Here is a 22,690-nt window from a genome sequence, read left to right as displayed (position 1 = left end):
GGGTTTCAGGGGGCCCCTCCCCAGATTCACGTTCTAGGTCAAGGCTGGAAAAGCTTGGTCTGCACGGAGGGCGCTCATTTGGTTTTATTGTGTCGCTGGGGTCAACTCATCCCAGCAACCAGCGTGGCTGTGAAAAGAATTCTCCGCTGGAGGTCTGCCTGCCGGTGAGAACTGGTGTAGGTAACAGTTGAAAGAGCATCCCTTGAGTGGCGAACTGGGGCGTTTCAGAAAAGATGCTGCTACTCCCTCCACAGATGCGGAGGGCTGCTGTATTCCAGGTGCTGCTGGGGGAGGGGGATGGGAGGCTGGGGGGGGGGGGGGGCGGGGGCGGGAGGACTTGGCCACCGAGGTCATTAGAGGAGCTAAACATGACGGGCGGCCGAGTGTGGTCAGGTCTGAAGAGCAGTTTAAACAGAGGGGGTGTGAGGAGGGAGCATCCTTTTGAGTTTCTGATCTCAGGGGCCTTTGGGGCTCAGAGAACCTCTCCGGTCGGGCTGGAGGCAGGTTTCAGGAGGAGGAGGTTGGGGGCGGGGGGGGGGGGGGGGGGGGCAGGGACTGAAGGAAGTGAAGGAAACACAGGGTGGGGACTTCCAGGTTGGCTACGGGTGGAGGAACGTCCGAGCAGGTGGGCTGGGAACCCGTCGTGGGCCCTGGGCCAGGCTGCGAACTCGGGCTTTGGTCCAGAGGTCACACGTGAGGATGTCTGGTCCATCCTGCCGCTGTAACAGAAGACCGTGGCCCGCGCGGCCTCACAGCAGACATTGGTTTCTCCCAGTTCTGGAGGCTGGGAGTCCAAGATGAAGGCAGCGGCAGGACTGCCCCGTTCACTGGACTGTCCTCTCGCTGTCCTCCCATCGCGGCCGGTGGGGCGGGCGGGGGGCGGGGCGCGGGGGAGTGGAGAGAAGGGAGCTCTCTGCGGCCCCTTTGTAAGGGCACTAATCCCATTCGTGAGAGAAGAGCCCTCACGACCTACTCACCTCCCAAGACCCCACAGTTACATGGGGGGTAGGATTTCACCATATGAATGGGAGTGGGGAGGCATGAACGCTCAGTCCATGGCAGGGACCCCCTCACGTTCATGCTCACAATTCCCTTTCTCTCCCCACAACCACTTTCCAGACCTGAAGCATCCCATTAACCTCCCTGTTATATGGGCACACGTTAGGTCAGTGATTCGCAGACATGCACACGCATCAGGAAGGCTTGTTACACAGGGCGTGGCCCCACCCAAGGGCTTCTGGCCCAGCAGGTCTGGGCTAGGGAGGCCTTAGAATTTGCATTTCTAACACGATGCCCGGTGATGCCGATGCTGGGGGTCCCAGGGCCACACTTTGAGAACCACTGCCTTAGAGTCATGGCCAATCCTAAATGCCTAAGCTGGGGTCTGACCCACCTGGAGCACATCCCCCCCTGCCAGGACTCTGGGTCCCCATCTGCATGATGGGGTGCACCTGGCATTCTGTGAGGGCCGCCCCCCACTCCATCTCACCTGCATGCCCTCCTGCCAGGTGCAGGACATAGCACCCCCTTATGGGCCCAGGCATGGCTGGCTGGCTTTGTAGCTTCGCCTGCCAGGGCTCTGCGGAGAGCTGGTCCCCGTCCTGTCCCTGCCGTCTGCCTGCTGTGCACCTGGTGTGCATTCATAGGTCAAGTTCAGATGCTTTGTCACACTCCTTGCGAAGCAGGATGATCAGAGCAGACACCTGGTGTGGCCGTGACCTGGCCATCAATCTACAATCTAGCAAGCCCCCAGGGCAGTGGTCGACAAACTGCGGCTCAGCAAACCACGGCTCGGGAGCCACATGCAGCTCTTTGGCCCCTTGAGTGTGGCTCTTCCACAAAATACTGACTTCTGCACATGGGCCACGAAGTTTCAATTGCACTGTACGTGCGCACCCACACGTGGTATTTTGTGGAAGAGCCACACTCAAGGGGCCAAAGAGCCGCATGTGGCTCTCGAGCCACGGTTTGCCGACCACGGCCCCAGGGGGTTCTGATGCAGACAGAGCTCCAAACACAGGCAAGAAATACTAGGTGTTGGAATGTCAAAAAGGAGAAAACTTGGTCCACATTAGCCTGGTCTTCAGCTGGGAAGGATGTTGGAAGCATGAAAGCAACAGAGTGACACCTGAAAATAATTTGATCACAAAAAAATTAAAAATACATCTACTGCCCGGCCAGCCTGGCTCCGTGGTTGAGCCTCAACCTCTAAACCAGGAGGTTACAGTTTGATTCCTGGTCAGGGCACATGCCTGGGTTTCGGGTTCGATCCCCAGTGTGAGGTATGCAGGAGGCAGCTGATCAATGATTCTCATCATTGATGTTTCTCTCTCCCTTCCTTTCTGAAATTAATAAAAATGTTTTTAAAAAACTACATCTACCTCAGAACACATCAAAATATTTAAAGACAAACTGGGGGGAAATGTTGAGAAAGGTGAAAAAGGAACAATTTTTGATATTTTAAAAACTCTTACGAAGAAAAAGATTGACACCAATTGTTCCTATTTAACAAATCACAGAATAGGTAAAAATGGCCTATAAACATGAAACATATTTCAGGTCACTAAAAATAAAAACCATATCATTTCTTCCCCCCTAAAATGCTTAAGCTAGTGCGCTACTGCTTGTAATTTAGGCTCACGGACACTGCGATGCTCTCTGCAGAATAAACTCTGGAAAGCAACTTGATAGGTCTCAAGAGGCTTAAAATGTTTATGTCCTTTGGCTCAGTAATTCTAGGTCAAGAAATTTAAAGTTAATAAAGCCAGAGCTAGTTGGTTCCAAATGGCAGCAAGTCCAACTCAACTGGGCTTAAGCCAAAAAGAGAATGTGTTGAATTTTAACATGGAAAGGCTAGGATTCCAGCGTGAGGCACAGGCTCATCAGGGGCTCGTTGTCCGCAGAATCCAGTCCGCCTTTGTCTCTGGCCTCTGCTCTCTGCATGTGGGCTTCATTCTCACGCCTGGAAGTCAGAGGAAAAGAGAGAATGTCTCTTCCCGCTAGGTCCGGGGGCAAGTCCCAGGTTCATTCTGATTGGATCACCTTGGGTCATGTGGCTCCCTTTAAACAAATTCCTGATTGGCCAGGCCTAGGCTACTGAGTCCATTCTAACCGATCTCTATAATTAGGGGGGATTCCATGCTCTGATTGTCCAGGCCTGGGTCAAATTTTTATTTGAGTTTTATGGAGGTGGCTAGAAGCTAGTCCCCTGGAGCTGGTGGTGGGTGCCGCATGACTGAAAGAAGGGGACAGGTGTGGTTCCCCAAAGGGAAATCAAGCTACTGTCATCAGAGGAGCCCACAAATGGGCAGCTGGCTGGGAAACTGGCCCATCCTGGACCCTCGAGGGGCTGTGGGTCTGGTTTCCACCGAAAAGTGAGCAGTGACATGGTGTAGCTGAGCCTTGTGAGATGATTTCTCTTCCAGCTTTTCTTGTCTCACATTTGAAAAGCTGGACCAGCCTGGCATGTGGAGGGACCTTCTCTGAGGGTACAAGAAATACCGCATTCCTTTTGGTTTCCCCGCTAACATTACCTCTCACTGCGTGTCCCATCTCCCTGGGCTGGTGGAAAATTAAAGCTTCATCATCTGGGGGCTCCCTCCCCGTCCTCCCTCACCCTGTTGGGGTGTGAGGCCCTGGGCAGCTGATCCAGGGAGAGCCCTGGAGGTTACGTCCTCACTGGACAGAAGCTGAGTGGGGGCAGCGGTGTTTGTCATTTTGTGCACAGATGTGCACGGTCAGTGCCCGTCACACGGCCATGTGCATAAGTCTCTGTCGAATGAGCCATCTTTGGTCCTGTCACTGCACCACTGTACACAGCAAGAGCAGCGTGGGCTTTTGGGGCAACGTGGGCAACCCAGTGTGGAGTCATGGTCAGCCACGACAGTCGTGTCAAGTGCTATGTCAAGACTGAGGTGATGGGGTGCAACGGGAACGCCCATAGGAGGGGTCCGGAAGGCCCCAAACCAGAAGTCTGGACTCTCAGATAAGGACTCCACTGAGCACCGACCTGAGTGGGACCTCCCCCACCCCCCTACCCCGGGGCTGTAAGAACTCGAGCTCCGACCACCTGAGGCTCGCGCTGGGCTGTACCCCGGGTCACACTCAGAGTCCAGCCGGGCTTCCACTCCCCTGGACTCGATCGCCACTGCAGGCACCTGGCTTGAGACCAATGCCTGTCTCTCCACCTACAGACGCCACCAGTGTCCCGCTCTGCTAGGCTCCCCCTCTGTGTGTAAGTGCATGTGCCTGGATTGGCTAATGGGGGAGTCTCCCTAATAAACCAGGCATTGTGGGAAGACACCTGAGAGTGACTCCTTCCGGACGCTCCCTCGCTCACGACAACCACTCACCCAAACATCCCCGTGGCTGGAAGGGAGGGGCAACGGGTCTTCCATGGGGCTAGGTGCTGACTTCCCTGGGGCAGCGCAGGCCTTTTTCCTCCTGGTCCTATGGTGCCTGGGGAGTGAGGAGAGAGCTGGGAGTGCCCCTGTCCCAGGACACCTGCTTTCACCCCTTCCCCAATTCCAGGAAGTTCTTCCTATTCAGCCAGACCCATCTCCCCTGTTCTCCAGTCCCCAAGTTCCATTGTTCTTCCCAGAAAGATCTTTTCTCAAAAATAAAAGCCTCTTTTGCAACCTTGCCCCTGTGGGGTGGGAGCCAGGGCAGCCCACCAGCCTCAGGGCTGGTTCCTAGCTCTGCTCCCTGAGGGCGTGCGTGTGTGTGTGTGTGTGTGTGTGTGTGTGTGCTAACAATAGCTCTGGTTCTTTCTGACCTTCCCCAGCAGTGAAGCAACACACAAATTTGTATCTCAAGGAGTTTCCAGCTCACAGTGGCAGGCTCTGATGGGAGGGGAAGGGAGGGGTGGCCAGCGCACAGGGTTCACTTGTGCACAGGGGAGGGTGCACTGGGTCCTGGTCTCCCTGCAGAGCACCTGCCTGCAGGCAGGGGAAGCCAAGTGCACAGAAAAGCACCGTGTAAAGATGCCAGGAAGATGGGCCTGTACTGAACAGCTCCTGCCGGTGGGGATGGCTGCCTGCGGTCCCTCCTGCAGAGCTTCATTCATGATCCAAGAAGAAGGCAGGTGACCTCCTTCCAGACGCTGATGCTAAAGTCCTCGGGGCTCCTCCTGCCGGGAGCAAATCCCTACCAGCGCCCTTTAGCGTTAGTCACACAAGGATGTCCACGGGTCAGGCCCCAATAACCACCATACAAGGCCCACTTACCGGACACCAAGTACAGCAGGGGCGGGAAAGGTCAGGGCAGTATGAGGCCCTCGAAACCATGTGGTCTGGCCCTGCCAAGGCATCAGGGGTGAGTTAATGAAATGTTTGACCACATACAGCAGGCTCATTCTTAAGGTGGTAATTTTGTATGGCCCTGGAATGAGGCTATAAATATCCAATGGCCCTGGGCAGGGAAAACGTTCCCCACCCCTTCTATCACATCCGCTCCCCCTCTCTGTGTGTAACCCGCGTGTGACTGTATTGGCCACTGAGTGTCAGTTGCCTTTCATGGTCATCTCAAGTAGCCTTCCCACCTGCCCTCTGTGATAGGCATGAATACCCCCACTTCACAGATGAGGAAGCTGAGGCCCAGAGAGGTCTGACTTGCTCAAGGAGAAATGCCATGGGAATCATGACACTGCCCATACTGGTAATTACCATGTTCTACTGCCCGCTCCGAATCACAGTTGCAAGGGGTCAGCATCAGAGAAGGACAGACAGGGGGTGGTGGAAACACGGAAGAATTCGTGACCAGCTCGGCAATCTGGGCAGGCGTCAGGGGGGAGGGGCCAGACCTTGAAGGCCGGGTGGGATCTGACATGTGGAGCCTGTGACGTGGGCATTTAGGAAGAGCAAATGCTCAGGGCGGGGAGAGCAAGGGGAAGGTTCGGAGCGCTTGAAGCCATCCTCTGAGGCTCATGTGCTGGGCACCTGGGGAAGTGAGGGGGAGAGGGGACGAGAAAGGTGGGTTGGGGCCACACTGTAGAGAGTGAGGTGGGGAAGGCCAGGCCATGGGCCCAGGGCCCAGCCCCGGGTGCTGGGGTGTCCTTTGCTGGAGGACAAGACTTACGGGGCGCGGTTACGGTGTTTTGGCCAGGTTCAAGCCTCGGACTAATGAAAGGACAGGGTCCTCTCATTGCCACGTGCAAGTCCCAGCTGGAGGGCAGGGCCCACCCAGCACAATTATAGCCAACGGCTGTGGTTGTAAGCTTGAATCTATGGTCCGAACACGTAGCCCCACGTGCCTTGTGCTAGAGTTCAGGTGCATGTAGTTGAGTGAGGTTGGAACTCACGAGAATGCTGTAAACAACGTGATCACGCCCCTACTTTGCCTCGTGGCATCTGCTATAAAATAAAGACACGGCTTGTGGGCGCTGTCTCCTCATCAGGGAGCAGGGCCCCACCGAGGCCCAGCTATTATTCTCTTGTCTGTCTTTCCTTAATCCTTTCACACACACATACCCGCCCCCCCCCCCCCGCCCCCGACTTGGGATCACCCTTGGTTGTGCTGGTGTGGCACAAAGACTCTCTTTTCCAAACCTGTGAGGCCATAGCAGCCATCCCCCGACCCCTCCCCCAGACGCCTGGACACCAGGTAAAACAGGTGCAGGGAGACAAAGCCAAGTCATTTCAGACAGAACTTGTTCACCCCCAGCTCTGAGGTGGCCCCCGAAAGGCCTGCTCACACTTTAACTAGGACCCAGCTTGAAAGCAGCTGGACTCTACACGTTTTCTCTTCTAATGGGGTTTTAGAGAAAGAGCTCAGGAAGGAGCCTGATTGGTAATAGATTAAAGAGATAACATGTCCCCTGCTTATTGGAGCTGGAGTTGAGGAAAGATTCCATTCCGAATACACTGAGGTTCTGGATAAGATTGTGTGTTGTTTAAAAGCTTCACTACTAAAAACGGTTTTTAAAAATCTTTTTTAAATCCCCCAGATGGTCCAGCCCTCTCATTGAGTGAGGAATCACAGGCCCAGAGATGGCTTGGAAGTCACTTGAGGCCACACAGCATAGAGTGACAGAGTCGATCCAGCCGGGGGCCCAGGGTTGCTGCAAACCAGCCCAGTGCCCTTCCACACCGCAAGGTTGACTCAGTTTGGAGCTGCCGTGGCTGGAGCAGGGAGGAGAGTGGGTCAGGGGCTCAGGGCTTAGTGCGATCCAACACGAGGGTTCCTAGAAGCCCCAGCTCACTCAGGGTCCTCCTCCTGGGGACCCCAAATGCCTTGGATGTGGGCTCAACCAGGGCTAAGCCTGAGACCAGTCCCCAGGCAATGGCCCCGCCAGCCCTTTCCTCCTCACCTGCACCCATGTGACCGCTCTGACTCAGTCATTCCTCCACTGAGTGAAGCCTAACAGCCTGGAATGAGCACCAGCTGAGGAGTCAGGAGTCTGCGGATCCAGCCCAGCCGGGCTTCTTCCTCGCTGAGCCCCATGGACTGCTCTGTCACCTCTCTGGCTTCCTAGGCTGTAAAAAACAAAGAGCAGAAACTCTCCAAAAATAGGGGCGAGGGGTGTGCAATGGCCCCCCTGCAGTCACATGCACGGTGCATTCAAAACCAGCTCTGGATTTGACTCAGGCTGCCTGGGATTGACTCCCCCTGCGTGCTGTGAGTTTACCTCCCTACGCTAGATGTCAGAAAGTTAAGAAAGATAATGAAGGCTGAGAGGTTAGGGCAGTGCCCGATACACAGTAAGTGCTCAGTAAAAATTAGCTCTTAGTGTGATTGCTGCCTGAGCTCCATTGACCCCCACACTCCCCACCTAGTCAACAGATGCACTCGGAAGACACAGACCTGTGTTTGCCCGGGAGCCACGCATGGTGCCCGAGACAGGGGCGTGGGAGGGGGGTGGGGAGTAGCTTACGGCCTGCTCCTGGAGGTGTTAATACCGGCAGAAAGGGCACATGCAGTGCACTGAGCCCCCTTCCCCACGCACATCTCCCCTGCCTAATGCACCTCCTCCAGGGGCCAAGGGCGGGTGACTACATCTTTGAATGAAACACAGTCCTGTTTGATGTTTAGTCATAATGAGCTTGTATGCCCGCTGAGTCACCAGCCCTGGTTCGCGCTCCCTGCCTCATCTGTGACCATACAATTCCCGAGGCCCAGACTCAACAATCCCGGAAGTTCATTTCTTCAACAAACATTAATGGTGCCTGGCAACCTACTGATTCGTGAGTTGGAAGGGGATGAAATATCACTTAGAAGCCACACAAGGGCAGGCAGTTGATGTGTTGGACACACGTTCCCTACGTGCCTGTTCTCTGATCTCAGTCAAGTGCACTTCTATGGCGCTGCTGATGAATGAATGGGGACCAGCTAATCTCCCAGAAGGCCTCGATTTGCAGTTCTGGTTACAAACGAAGCCTTTACAAAGGAAAACCTCTCTTTCCGGAGGGTGCGCCTTCCTTACTTAAAAGCTTTCTGTGTCTTTAAAAGGGGGCGGTACCCTGTCAGATGGACCCTAGCGCATAGGCTGAAGGCGCGTGAAGGCCCACCCACTTTCTGTGACGTTTTGTGCGCCGGCCTCTGATTGCCCGCCTCAGACGTCAATCGCGGGGCGTGTGTCTCGCTGGGACACAGCGTAGGTCTGGCCTCTGGTTTGCGGAGCGGTCGGGTGTATTCTCCTCCCTCTCCCCCCAGCCCTCGAGGCCCCTGCCGCCCGAACCAACGGCGTAGCCAGCCGGTGGCTCCGCGGCGCCCTCCCGCACCGATCGCTCCTCGCTGGGGCGGGACCTGGCCCGACAGCTCCGGTCACTATGGTCAGTGGTCGTGGGGGGAGGCGGGGGAGGGGGAGCGGGGAGTGGGCACGGGAGGCGGGGTCGCCGCCCTGGCGCATGTGCACTCGCGGGACTGGGGTCGGGGGCGAGGCTCAGGTCCCAGCGCGGACCCGTGGCGTTCGGACCCCGGGAGTACTGAGTCGGGGCGGGTGCTAGGGGCCCCCGTCCTTCCTCGGAAGGCCCTGCGGGGCCCGGGACGCACCCCGCCACCCCCCGCGGACGCACAGCGAAGGGGACCCAGCCTGGCCCCCATGGCCCCCGCCCAGGCGCGCTAGTCCCAGGTGTCCCCGAGGTAGGTGCCCTCACGGGAGCCAGGTTGGGCGGGGGGGCCTCCAGGGCTAAGCATTGCCGCCTCTTTGTTAAGTAACCCCAGTCGGCTGCTCAGCCATCGGACACCCCTCCCGAGGCCCACGCGTGGACCTGGGGGTGCGCGGTGGCCGGGCCACAGAATCCCGTCTGGGCCGCACATCAAGCGCAGGTGCTCGGAGTGAGGACTCGCACGGGGAGGAGGGAGGGCGAAGCCAAGACTGGAGGAGCCCCTGGTTCAGAGCCCCGTCTGAGCTGAGAAACCGGGGGCTTGAGCGCGTGGGGTAACGAGGCCCAGACAGGAAGGGGACTGGGACGGTTTGGGGGAGTCTGGACTTGAACCTGAGCCTCTGGACTCGCCCCAGTGCTCTTGTTACATCAGGGCACCTTCCTGGGTTGGGGAGGGGCCAGGCAGCCAGGGGGATGCTGTGCTGACGGCCTGAACCCTCCCCTGTGGGTCCCCTGTCTCCCACCCACCCCCCTGTCCTGTGGAGTGGAAAGGTGGGTGGCCCTGGGAGTCACAGCACTGCGTTCAAATCTCACCTCCACCCCTTGGGAAGCCCAGAGGCTTTGGCTGGCCCAGTCCCCTCCCTTGCACCGTTTTGCTCATCTGTAAAATGGGCTGCCGAGAGGACCACCTGAGGGGCGGGGGGGGGGGTGGGGGGGGGCTTTTCCTGTGATCAGAGTCCTGGCAATAGGTGTGCACAGGTGCCTGGTTCTTTTTGCTCGGTCTCCTTCCCCCATGTCTGGGCATGGAAATGGGTCACTACTGCCGGATCCTGCTGGGCAGGGTCAGGGGTCAAAGCCGGGTCATGGCCCGGCACGTTCTGGGTGTGGCGTGGGCAGCCAGGTCACCTGAGCCCCAGCGTCCTGGACAAACCAGCTCGCTGCTGAGGCGTGGCACCCGCTTCCTGCTTCTACCCAGGGCCCAAGGGCTTGCCTGGCTCTGCTGCCCTGAAAGGGGCCCCGGTGTTTGTGCGTCACCCACCAGGGAGCAGCCTGAGGTGGGGTAATAATGGGTTTAGCCAACCTGGAGCTGGAGGCTGGATGCCTCCTGGTCACCACTGGGTAGCTGAGAAACAGCAGGGACAGTGGGGCCTGGGACCTCAGCTTCCGCCCTTGGTGCTGTACAGTGAGACCTCTGACCCCGCCGCTCTGCCTGCCCTAGACTCATGAGACTGGAAGTTAGAGGGCAGGTGGGGTCAAAAGCATCACACCTTCACCTGGTCACCATCACTGGGAGGCTTGGGTGCCTCCAAGAGGAAGTGATCAACCCACTTGGACATCTCCAAGGCACCCAGCCTCCCTAATAATGAAGAGGGGGCGGGCGAAGAGAGAGACAGGCTACGTGGGTCTGTTCTCTTCTATTCACTCAGCATTTATTGAGCACCTGCTGTTTGCCAGGCACCGTGGTGGACCCTGGGCTGTGTGGTGTGAGTGGTGGTGAGTGTGCGTGGTGGGCAGAGGAGAATGTCTTTGGAAAATGCAGTGTCTTCTCTCCTTTCCCGTTTCAAAGTCATGGGCTGCGCTTGAGGAAGGTCCCAGCTAGAAGACACAGAACCCCGTGGGGAGACAGGGCAAGGATGAGGACCAGACCTGGGGCTGCCACGGGGGGGTGGGAGGGGCTGTAGATGGTGAGGGTCCCATGCTCACTCCAAGTGCATTTAACGTTGGGTGAATGCATGGGTGTCAGTAGTGAACAGAAAACCACAGGGCCCTTCTGTGACTTGGTGCTTTTACTTGTCAGACAAGACCCCAGTGGGCATTCTAGTCATGCTGGGCACTGAGGACAAAGGCCAGGGCCTGCCCGCTCTTAGTGCCTGTTGGTCAAGACCTAGCCGGACACAAGCACTTCCGGAGCCCCTGGTCCTGGCCTGAGGTCTGACCAGGGCTTTGGGAGCACAGCGGGAAGCCAGCACCCTCTGAGGGAGGGGGAGTGCTGGCAGGGCTTCACCAGGAGGGCTTGGCAACGGGGTGTTGAAGGATGTTCCTTCAGGAGGGATCATGGGAGGAATGCATCCCAGGCAGGAGGGCACAGTATGCTCGGGGGCCTGGAAATATGGTTAAGAATGGAATGTTCTAGGGAAAGATAGTGGTCGGTGTGGGTGCAGGGAGCTGGGGGGAGAGCTGAGTCTAGAAAAGTAGGTGGGGCTCGGCCGGTGTGGCTCAGTGGTTGAGCACCAACCTATGAACCAGAGGTCATGGTTTGACTCCCGGTCAGGGCACATGCCTGGGTTGCGGGCTTGATTCCCCAGTGTGGGGTGTGTAGGAGGCAGCCGATTAATGATTCTCTCTCTGTCTCCCTCTTCCTTCCTCTCTGAAATCAATAAAAATATGTTTTAAAAAAGAAAAGAAAAGCAGGCGGGGTCAGAACATGTTGCGCCGTGGGTTGGGTTTTACTCTGCTAGTGGGAAGAACCATAGCATATTTTTGAGCAGGAAGAGCTGGTTGACTTTGATGATCGCTCTGGCAGTGCAGTGGACACGGGGCTGGGAGTGGCCCGGCCGGAGTCTGAGACGGGCTCATCCACTCGCTGTCATCCACTCAGCATGCAGTTTTGGAGCATTTCTGGGTGCCAGGCACTGGGGCTCTAGTCCTGGAAGGCAGAGTCCTTGCTCTTATGGAGTTGACATCCTATTGGAGGGAGACAGTGTGCAAATAAACGAGGGAACCTGCATGTCAGAGGAATGAAATGAAACTGGGTGGTCCTGTCCCAGGCGGTGATGTCACCGAGTCACGTGAGGAGGCAGCAGAGCATTGCAGTCAGCAGGAACAGCAGGTGTGGATGCTCTGAGGTAGGAACCTGTGTGTCTTGCTGGAGGAACACCCTGAGTGTCACTGTGGCTGGGGCTCAGCCAGAGGGAGGGGAGCAAGGCCAGATGGTAGAGGGTGGGAGCTGTCCTCTCAGTCTTCTCCCAAGGGAGGGAAGCCATTGGGGTGTTGAGGAAGGACATGCCATCACCTGGTATACATGATGAGCCGCCAGCCCTGGGGGCTGCGTCGGATGGTCGGGATGGGGGTGGGGTTGGAAGCCAGGAGTCCATTAGGGACCCTGTTGCAGCCTCTTGGGGCTGGGGGAGATGGTGGCAGCTCAGGTTGGACCCAGGAGCAGGGTTGATGGGGGAGGAGAAGAGGCAAAGAGGACTCCTGGGTCTTCGGTGTGAGCTCTGCTGGCTGGAGGGGCTTTTAGGGGAGCTGGGGACACCTGAGAGGGGAGGCCGAGGTGGAGTGAGAGAGCAGGTAGGGGCACAGTGATTTGGGGGTGCTGGTCAGACATGCCAGTGGCTGGTGACTATTTGAGGCCAGATCTCCAGGAAGAGGTCAGAGCCGGAGACCAGTTCTGAGGATATTGTACAAGTTCAGGCATCAAATGAGAGGGGGGGCCAGTCTCTAGTTCCGGGTCTCTGCAAGGCCAGCCAATAACTGTGACCCAAGACATATGGGAGCCCAAGCACAGGGTCTTCCCTATTTGCTGAGCTAAACAGCAGAGAAGGGGCATTGGGATGGTGGGCTGAGTCATAGCCCCCCAACGACACCCACAGCCTAATCCCAGAACCCCTGAACAGATACCGCACACGGCAACAACAGGTGTGATGAAGGTGAGGCTCTCGAGAAGGGGAGATACCCTGAGTTACCAGGGGGGCCCATGTGTCATCGCAAGGGTCCTTAGAAGGGGGAAGGCAGGCGGGTCAGAGTGAGAAGGAGCCGGGAGGATGGAAGGAAGGGATCATGAGCAAGGAGTGCGGCAGCCGGTAGAAAAGGAAAAACCTAAGGAAATGGGTTCTCCCCTGAGCCTCCAGGAAACACAGGTAACGGTAAGTCCATGCTGTTTCAGTTCCCGAGTTTGTGCTACTTTGTGAGACAGCGATAGGAAACGCATTCAGGGCTCTAGGCCTTTCCTAAGTCTTTGGCCTCCAAGTATTTTTGATTACTCACCTGAGTAAAACTGTTTTGATCATTCCACATATTTGTATATTACACATCGCTCCTACAGTAGACATTTAAAAGGGCATTTCCTTACAGCCCCTGAGCCAGCCCACTCTGGAGACCTAGCCCCAGGCAGTCAAAACCAGGCTTGAGCCCCCGGGAGCCTCTGGAAGTGATGGTACCTTCTAGGAGGGAGGTGGACCAGGTTCTGGGCCTGCCCTGCTGCTGGGCGAGCCTGGAGGCTCTGGCCTCTAGGAGTCGGGAGCTGGAAGCTGTGGCCACGCCATGAGTTGTGGCTTCGGGGCGGCTGGGCCTGGTTAACAAGGCTGACTCAGCCCAGGATGGCCCTGCAGAGTGGCCTCTGAGGGAGGCTGGGCTGGCCGCTGGGGCCCAGGGTGGACCCATGAGAGGCCCACCAGCACCTCAGAGCCTGGCTGGAGGGTGCTCACAGATGCAGTAACGGGTAGTTGGCGGGGGTCCACAGGGCGGCAGGGGGTACAGGTAGAGGCGTGAGCCTGAGGCCTGGCTGTTCAGGAGCCGTGGGGTAGTAACGAAAGGCACCTGCAAGGACCAGGGGATTCTCTTCCTGGAGGGGAGAGGGTGCAGACAGGGGGGTGAAATCTATTCAACAAACATCTCATTCGTTCCTCTGTCCAAGGCCTGGGATGGGCCCTGGGAATCAGCCGGGTGAACAAAAGGTCTCAGAGGGTCTGACAAGCTGTCCTGTGCCAAGGAAGGCCCGTGTGGCTTGGGACACATTGACGGGTCGGGGCATCCAGGCCCCCCCCCCAAAATGCTTCTTAGTCGTAGCACCTCTCCTCTGCCCTGGATGCTGGGTACAGGAATCGGGGCTGAGAGGCCGCCCCAGAAAGGCTCATGTGGGTGGAGGCACTCGTCAAAAACAATGGCAATAAATTGATGGAAAACTGGCTTTCCGTTGACAAAACTCCCCATTAACGCCAACCTCTCAGCTGTGAACTGTTGCGTAAGAACTGTCCCCTTGGGTTGTGCTCAGGTACCAGGGCCACGGGTTTTAAACTGAACCCCCAGTGGCTTTAACACCAGATTCCCCTCACGTTATTTTTGTGCTGAAATCAGAGCTGTTCCCGGGTGCGTTGGAGGCAGGGGTGCCGCTCCCCACTCATCTGAGCCCTGAGTCTGGCAGGAAAAGCATAAGGCAGAGACCTGGCCTGAGGGGAGTGGCTGTTAGGACAGTCTCCTGCACTTTCCCTGGCACTGAGCTTCCCGCCGCCATCCCCTGCTCCCTGCCAGGTGACTTCTCAGCCACCCTGAGGCCCCAGGCAGGGACTCTGGGTCAGGAGGTTTCTCTCTGGGTTGGAATTGACGTGGACTCAGAGCTGGGCTGCAATATGAGCTCTCACCAGTAGGTGGTGCGTCCGGCCAGATGCTACCACCTCTGCATTTCTAGCACTACTTGGTGCTTGGTACCTCCAAGGGGGTAGAAATTAAGCCACCTGGTGTTTGGGAATTGTTGGATGACTGCAAGAAGGAATGAATGAGGGAGTGAGATGGGAAGGACAGAGGCAGCAAGGGAACATATCGTGCTCCAGCATGAAGGTTCGCTAGGTTTGAGGCATTATATTCTAGAAGATGAACCAGTCCGGCGGGTCCCAGATGGTACCTTCCATGGGGGGGCGACCTGACTCCCTCTGCAGGGAACAGGGCATGCAGGACCCTGGTAACGTCTCACACATGTCTTTTGGGGGAAGGTGACAGTCGCGATGTCAGGTAACTCGCAGTTCAGAGGCTTTGAACTTGGTGAGGGCCCATCAGTTGCTTTTGAAAGTGTCCCACTTTGCTTTTTTTGCTTTCAGACTGAAACATCTTTCCACCTAATATCAGAGAAATGTGACATTCTCTCAATTCTCCGGGATCATCCTGAAAACAGGATTTACCAGAGGAAAATCCAGGTGAGGCAGGGGGTCGGGGGAGAGGATCGTAGATGAGATGGATGGGAGTTGGGAGACTGAAGGGGCGGGCAGTCTGAGGGGAGGGAGCGTGTTCTTGGGGGAGGTCGGGCCCGCCCTGACAGCAGATGACAGCAGGGGTGTTGCTGCAGATGTCCACATTGCCCTGTCTCCCACAGGAACTCAGCAAAAGGTTCATCGCCATCCGCAAGACCAAGGGGGACGGGAACTGCTTCTACCGGGCTCTGGGCTATTCCTACCTGGAGTCGCTGCTGGGGAAGGGCAGAGAGGTCCTCAAGTGAGTGGGACGGGGTGGGCTCCTGCTACGTCGGTGCTGAATTTCATCGAGGGTTTTTCCTCGGCACAGCCCACTTAACCCAGGGAGGGAGCCGGAGGGCTGCCTGGCAGCGGCATTGATGTTCAGGGATGCCCAGCTGCCTGCTGTGTTGGAGGTGGGGGCAGCCAAGTGGCCGGGGATGGAGCCAAGGACCGAACAGTCACAGAGCACTCAGGGCTGACCTGTGGACCCCGGTGTCCGAACCCCTGGCTAAGCAGGCTTCTCAGTGGTGGCACTGCTGACATTTCGGGCAGGATCGCTCTGCTGTGGGGCTGGCCTCTGTCCCGTGCTCTGTGGGATGTTCATAGCATCCCTCGCCTCCACCCAATCCATGTCAGGAGCACCCTCCTCAAGCCAGGACAATCAAAAATGTCTCCAGACATTGCCAGTATCTCCTGGGGCGGAGTGGGGGGGGCGGGGGGCGGGTGTGGTAGGAGAGGCACCCTGGTTGAGAACTGCCAGGTTAAGGCCATCATCTCCTGTTCCAAAGATAGATCCTCTCCAAGGGGGTAGAAATTAAGCCACCTGGTCCTTCTTTTGAATGAGTCATTCATAGCATTGTGTTCCTACCATATGTACACAACCGACAGAGAACCTTAAGAGCATATAATAGTAAAATAATCAGAAAATGATGTTTTGAGTATTATCTTTATTTTTAGCATAACTTAATTATAAGTGCACATAACTTGATTTTTAAATAATGGCTGTGTTTAACACCTGATTGGCAAAATTCTTAAAAATTTAACAATTAGCTCTTGTGAATGAGAACAAACTGTCGCTAGCACACTACTGAGAAGAGCATCCCTGGCTGAGGGGACAGGGGGACTAAGGGGTGAGAGGTACATGGGGAATGGCTGTGGGACTGGATTAGAGATGAGGTTGGTGAACTAGGCCAGACACCGGTGCTGAGGGTGAAGGCTGTGGAGGTCACTCGGAGGTCCCTGTGGAGAAAGGGAGCAAAGAAAGGCCAGGCATGGCCCAGGCCAGAGATGGTGATGAACCCTGGGGACAGGAGGAGGGACGGAGCCAAGAGGCCTTTGTCTGGGAGCAGGTGGTGACTACCTCACCTTCCTCATCTGAGAAATGGGTATAATACCCACCTCCTTGGATTGTACACAGTGAGAACAGAACAAGTCAGTGTGTGGTCCATGAGGCAGTGCTCTGAGAGGCAGAGAGGTGCTTCACCTGTTAGTGACATGCCTTCTCATTGTATTGGGGGACAGCTGATGAGAGGGGATGACAGCTACAGTGACAGCAGCGCTCCCTGTACTTCCCTGTAAGCATCCATCTACCCCTTTAGGTTCAAAGAGCGTGTACTGCAGACCCCAAATGACCTTCTGACTGCCGGCTTTGAGGAGCACAAGTTCCGAAACTTCTTTAATGCTGTGAGTTAACCTGCGGCGACGCTGAGCACCGGGGCCTTCCACGCTGACCCAGCAGACAGGATGGGCTCCGGCCCGAGCCGCTTCCCAGCCCACGGCTCTGTGGTTGTGCCTCACTTGCTCCTCCCAGCTGGGAAGGCCTGAGGGGTGCTTCCTGCTGATGGGGATGTGGGGCGACAGGGAGCTCAGAGCCCTGCCCTCCCCCTGGGAGGAGGCACCTCATTAGAGTAGCTCTCAGACTGGAACCTCCCCCTCAATCTCTTCCCCCTACTTCCTCTCCACCCCACTCCCTGACCCCATTCCTGAAGGGGGGTGCTCAGTTCTGAATCTCTTAAGTAACAATCCCAGCGAGTGATGGAGGGAGACCCCCACTGCTGTGCGCTAGACCTGACTCCGGGCTGAGTCACTCATTACTTAGCTTTGGCGCGGTCTTGACTTGAGGATTTAAAAGTGAACATGTGGTGGCGGGCGTCCCGCGGGCGGAGGGCGGCGGGGCGGGTCTGGCTGTGCCACCTGACCCGCGGGCCCAGTTTTACAGTGTGGTGGAGCTGGTGGAGAAGGACGGCTCGGTGGCCAGCCTGCTGAAGGTGTTCAACGACCAGAGCGCCTCCGACAGAATCGTGCAGTTCCTGCGCCTGCTCACCTCCGCCTTCATCAGGAACCGCGCAGACTTCTTCCGGCACTTCATCGACGAGGAGATGGACATCAAAGACTTCTGCACTCACGTAGGTCCTCCGGGTCTCGGCTGTGGGGACGCATCCCCGGCCCTGGGCTCTGCTCTCCACCCTCCCTCCCAAGGGGACTTGAGCACCAGCCTCCCTGGTCAGCCAGCAGCATCCTCCGTGAGCTGCCTGAACTGTGTGGCTCTGGGCCTCAGACTTCCCATCTGAGAAATAGGGCTTCGGACTGGACTGTGGACATAATTAATTAAGGAATAGCAGCCCCGAAGTCACATTTGCCCCAAGTTGTGTTTTGTTTATGATGCATAGCATGAACCTGAAAGAGCTGCCAACATTTAAACACTGGGCAGTTTTCAGAGGCAAATCTGGATTTCTCCAGATGTAGCTCCTAGGCCTTACTCCTGCGTGGCCACAACCAGCAGGGGCTCAGCGAGCGGCAGGCACGCTCTGACCCAGGAACACAAGAGCCAGGCTTCCTTCCTAAATTGGGGTTTTCCGTTTTGGCCTTTGCAGGAAGTGGAGCCCATGGCCATGGAGTGTGACCACATCCAGATCACGGCCCTGTCCCAGGCGCTGAGCATTGCCCTGCAGGTGGAGTACGTGGACGAGATGGACACGGCCCTGAACCACCACGTGTTCCCCGAGGCTGCCATCCCTTCCGTTTACCTGCTCTATAAAACTTCCCACTACAACATCCTCTATGCAGCCGATAAACGTGATTAATTTTAGGCCATGAAGTGGAGCCTGTCACCTAACGGGACTGCCTTCTGAATGGAACATTATGGCTTTTCAATTTTTTAAGCGATTTAGACTGTAGTTAGAAAACAGAAAACACAGCCTTTTGGGCAAAGTCACTGGGAATGAGGCTTACCAATATGGGCTGTGGTAACTTGGCAATATTTTTAGTATTTATTTTCATGGAAAGTCAAATGCTTTTTAACTCAGGGCTAAGAAGCCAGGAGCCCTGGCTCTGCCCCAGTTCCCGAGACCTTGGGTAGGTCACCTCCTCTCTCTGGGCCTGGGCCTTCCTCTGGAGGCATTTCTGCCAGTGTCCACATTCCATTGTCTAACAGCCAGGGCCCTTGCTTTCTCTCCACCAGGGGCAGTGCCTCTCTGGTGGGGAGGAAGAGCTCAAGGCCAGCTGACTCCCAGTTCTGTACAAAAGGATCAAGTCCACTCAGCTGTCGGACTGGACTTGGGTGAATGACTTCAGGAAGCATGGGCCACTGAGGCCAATGTGAATGTGAGGCTTCATCCCAAACATTCATGATAGGAGTGTTTTCTTACCCCTAACTTAAGAAGGAAGCGGAGACTTTTATGCCAAAGTCTAGAAGGGGATCTTCAGCATGAAGTGCAAGTTGTCGGGGCCCCTCTACCTCTCTCAGGGCCGGGACTGCCTGCCTGGCCCGCCTGCCTGGCCCTTCTGGGTTCTGCCGCCAGCCCCACTTGGACCGCCGCTGGAGAAAAATTAGGGTCTGGGACCTGGAAGCTGTCTGTTTGTCCCCAACATATCCTGGAGGTAGACTCTAGCTACCCAGTCAGGTGGACACAGCACACGCAGCCGTGGACTCCAGCCGAGCAGAGCGGACAAGTTTTGTAAGGTTCTCTGTGTCCCTCCTTCGCTCGGTATATGGGCTGGCGAGAGGTGAGGTGGGGAAGAACAAGGCGAGCCAAAGGACTTGGCAGTGGGGAGACTTCTGTTTGGAAACTGCCTGAGAGACAAGAGCCCTGGTGGGCAGCCGCCTCCTCTTTCTACCTGGACATGCCCCTCAAGACCCTCACCTGCTGCCTCAGGACCTCGAAGAGCCCTGGCTGGCCAGGGCACTGCTAGCAAGTTCTAGTTCTCTTGCTCTGCGGGAGGAAATGGAGAACTCAGGGTGTGGAACTGCCCGAGTTACTTCCTTCTTCTCACAGGCTCCATTCTGCAGGGAGTTGTTAGAAACCACTGGTGCTGCAGTGTGAGTCGGCTGGTGTGACGACGCACAATGCACAGGGGCTGGAGCAGACTGCTCCCAGTCCTGGTACACAAGCGTCACACCTGACTCATCCATCTGCCTCGGCGAAGACAGACGTCAGGGTGCTTTCATTCCGGCAGGGACCACATTCCCATCAGCCGCTGGCTGGAATTTGAACCCAAGGGCTAAGTGATCATGCCACTGTCCACAGGAATATAAATCTTACCCTCATCTCTGAATTGGTTCAGTGTCTCACCCGGTTCTGGGTAGGAGTGCTGGGCTGGGAGTGCACTGGACAAGTGGGGGGACGTGTTACATGGTTTGTGAATGTCAGCATCCCGTGGCCACTCTGCGGGTGTGAGGTGGGTCCTGCGCCCCGGCCAGGCTCTCAAGCACGGCATCAGTAGCCCTGGCCGCCACTTTTCTGCCGCCGTGGCTTGTGTAGTGTCCACAACAGCAGTTTTCCCTTTGGCAGACCGGCTGGAGAAATGCCCTCTGAGACTTGCCCCATGGTGTGCTTCTAGGCCCCAGGGCCCGCCAGCGCTCACGGGGACAGCCTACCACTTTAGAATCAATGCCCGGGAGAGGCGGGCTGAGCTGCTTTCTCTAAGGGAAGCACTGTGGAGAGAAAGGAACGGCACTCTAAGTACAGATGCTACTCGGCTTAGGATGGGTTCCGTCCCCAAAAAACCATCATAATTTGAAAATATTTTAAGTCAAAAATGCAGTTACCACCTAACCTACCGGACATCAGAGTTTAGCCGCCCACCTTACATGTGCTCAGCCTCCAGTTGGGCATTTATCTTGAGTTTCATCTCAAGAATTGCCTTCCTCTTCTCACCAGAAGCAGGAGACATAGATGGGCGTTTGGTAGGCATGCTGGGATGAGAAGACAAACCAGTGCTGGGGGCAGTAAACTACAGAGCATCGGTGGTTTGCCCTCGTGCGCTCGTGGCTGACCTGGAGCTGCGGCCACCCAGCGTCAGCAGGGTATCCCACGTCAATTGGGAATCCCACCATGTGGCTAGCCTCGGAAAAGATCAAAATTCAAAGTGCCGTTTCTACGAAATGCATGTAGCACGTGTGCACTATCATACAGTCAAAAAGTCCTAAGCCGGGACAGAGTGTGATTTGCTCAGATCCAGTCGCGTGGTCTAGAGCACCCAGCCATGCTAACAGTCACTCTTCCTGGGCAATTCTCCACCCACCCCATACAGCCATCTCTTTCCAGACCAAAAGCTTTGAGTTTGCTTTATAATTGTATATTTATTACTTTCTTTCCAAAGGAAACTTTGTAAATCAATGGAAATATTTAGCAACAAAAAGAAGAGTATCCTTGCTTTGACCTAGCTCCTGTTTTAGGCACAAAGAGGCTCGGGAGGCAGCCTGGGTTTGAATCTCACTTTGTCACTGACTCCCTGTGACCTTGGTCAAAACACGTCCCCTCCCTGAGCCCTAACTCCCACCTTAGTGAGATGGAGACAGGACGACTCAAGTAGAATGCAATTGTGTGAAAACTACTACAAGGCTCAGCTATAGGGAGTGGTCTATGGATGGGGATGTTCTCAACTCCCCCTTCCCAGAGGCAGCAACAGGACATGCAGGATGGGGGAACGCTGTGACTTCCCAGACCATGGTCTAAGAACCAAACACACATTCCCACACTGGGTGGAAATGGGAGTGGGGGCCGGAGCTCTGGGTGGCTGTCCAGGGGCCCTAGGTCCCATGGGATGTGGGTCAGGCCTTACAACTTCCCGGGCAGTTGGTGAAAACATTTCCTACCATTAAAATGGTTTCCATAACAACTTTTGTCCTGGCTACTTAGTATTTGGTGCCCGTGGGGCTTAAGTGTGTGAGTGGATTTGGTGGTGGTTCAGGCTGCTTGCTCGGTGGAAGATCCAGACACTCAGGAAGTCCTGCCCTTGGGCTGGAGGCATCAATACGAACCAAAGGCCTCAGCAGAGCTTCCCCTCATGCGGTCAGAGAGCAGACCTGCCTGGGAGGCTGCCTCATCTTTTAAAACCTCCCTTACATGTTATCCCACCAAAATCCTATATAATAAAAGGCTAACATGCAAATTGTCCCCTCGACCAGGGGGTGGGGCTGGCCGCCCAAATGCCCACAGCCCCTCCCCCTGGCCGGCCCCATCCCTGATCACACCACCCCACCCTGATTGGGGGGCAGGGCCAGCTGGCCAACCTCCTGTGTCCAGCCATCACCACCCAGCTGGATTTGCCCATGGGTGGGCCTGCCGGACCGGACCCATGCACAAATTTGGGCACCGAGCCTCTAGTAAAAATAATTAAAAAAATGAATTTGCCATTAGGAGGTATGGGCAGGATGTCAGTGGACATTGGTGGCTCTGGTCTGTGACAAGTGGCCCCAGGCCTCTCATGGCTCAGGTGCTGCTAAGGGACCTTGAATCTCCATGTATCATTTGGACAGGGGTCACTCAGGCGCTCACGGACTACAGTGACACTGGGGAGACTCTATTTGGCAACACTGCCGTCTTTAACGCACTATGTTTAACCTGCTCTGAGCCCACAAGGAAATACCCAGGGTTCCAAACCCAGCTCCGCCACCTGCTGCTGTGTGAGCCTGAGCAAGGCTTAACCGGTCTTCTCCACTGCAAGAGGGACATAAGAATGTCTCAGGGACCTGACAAGTAATGGAGTAGCTAGCAGTGCCTACCAGTCCTGGTACTTGGTCCACACGCAATGACACCTGAGTCTGAGTTTAGACCAACTATCCTGTTGTAGTTATCCAAAGGGGCTGAGGAAATACTGCTGCCATCCTGCCAACCTTGCCAACCATGAGGCCGAGGGAAACTTGTTTAGAAGCCTAGCCTTAGCTGTACAGAAATTGGTGCGTCTCCTACAACTGCAGCAATATTGGCTCCTCATCCAGACTGACCGGAGAAAGCCGGGTGGCACAGGGAGGTCGCTGGTTACCTCCGCACATTTACACACCATCTGCAGCTGCAGAGGCCATAGGCAGCAGCCTCTGCTCTGAGGAGCTCAGCAAAGGTGATGTGAGTGGCAAGCACTGTGCAGAGGCCGGGCCTGGGTACTCGGGGGCCCACAGCAGGAGCACTTCACCCTTTTGGGGGCTCAGGGATCTAGAGACAGGAAGCAGGGCTCAAGGATGGGGAAGGCAATCAGGCCAAGGGAAAAGCATATGCAAAGGCTCAGGACAAAAGAAGGGGCGCATGGAATCATGGGAAGCAGCCAGTTCTGTCACAAAGGGGCTGGAGAGAGAGATGAGGAGAGAAACTGGCTAGGGCAGGTCTGAGTGCTCACACACTGGTCAGCGTACTAGTCTTGGCTTCCCCACAAGTGATCTGATGTTCAGGAAGCCTGTGTTGTCCTGGAGCCCAAGGACGGCGACCT

At 56.1% G+C, this 22,690-nt stretch overlaps 1 protein-coding gene across 1 annotated transcript; it reads left to right on the top strand.

Annotated features, from left to right (window-relative positions):
* Nucleotides 1-8,602: 8,602 nt before the first annotated feature.
* Nucleotides 8,603-21,106, top strand: LOC139009227 (ubiquitin thioesterase OTUB2). Its single transcript, XM_070413372.1, has 6 exons — nucleotides 8,603-8,768; nucleotides 14,855-14,950; nucleotides 15,127-15,245; nucleotides 16,585-16,669; nucleotides 17,197-17,391; nucleotides 17,860-21,106. Exons 1-6 carry the CDS (start codon nucleotides 8,766-8,768, stop codon nucleotides 18,067-18,069), a joined length of 708 nt encoding a protein of 235 aa, XP_070269473.1. The 5' UTR covers nucleotides 8,603-8,765; the 3' UTR covers nucleotides 18,070-21,106.
* The last annotated feature ends 1,584 nt before the right edge of the window (nucleotides 21,107-22,690 follow it).

This window comes from Myotis yumanensis, unplaced genomic scaffold (assembly GCF_028538775.1).
Source record: "Myotis yumanensis isolate MYYU_CA2020_CCGP unplaced genomic scaffold, mMyoYum1.0.hap1 SCAF_1, whole genome shotgun sequence".
Lineage (NCBI taxonomy): Eukaryota > Metazoa > Chordata > Mammalia > Chiroptera > Vespertilionidae > Myotis > Myotis yumanensis.
The sequence above is the reverse complement of the archived record's forward strand: the minus strand, read 5'-3'. Positions and strand labels throughout refer to the sequence as shown.

What these genes read in the sequence shown, in the direction of transcription:
- LOC139009227 (XM_070413372.1), top strand. An exon ending in AAGGGCAGAGAGGTCCTCAA is followed by an intron (nt 15,246 to 16,584) that starts GTGAGTGGGACG and finishes CTACCCCTTTAG; the next exon opens with GTTCAAAGAGCGTGTACTGC. An exon ending in TCCGAAACTTCTTTAATGCT is followed by an intron (nt 16,670 to 17,196) that starts GTGAGTTAACCT and finishes CCGCGGGCCCAG; the next exon opens with TTTTACAGTGTGGTGGAGCT.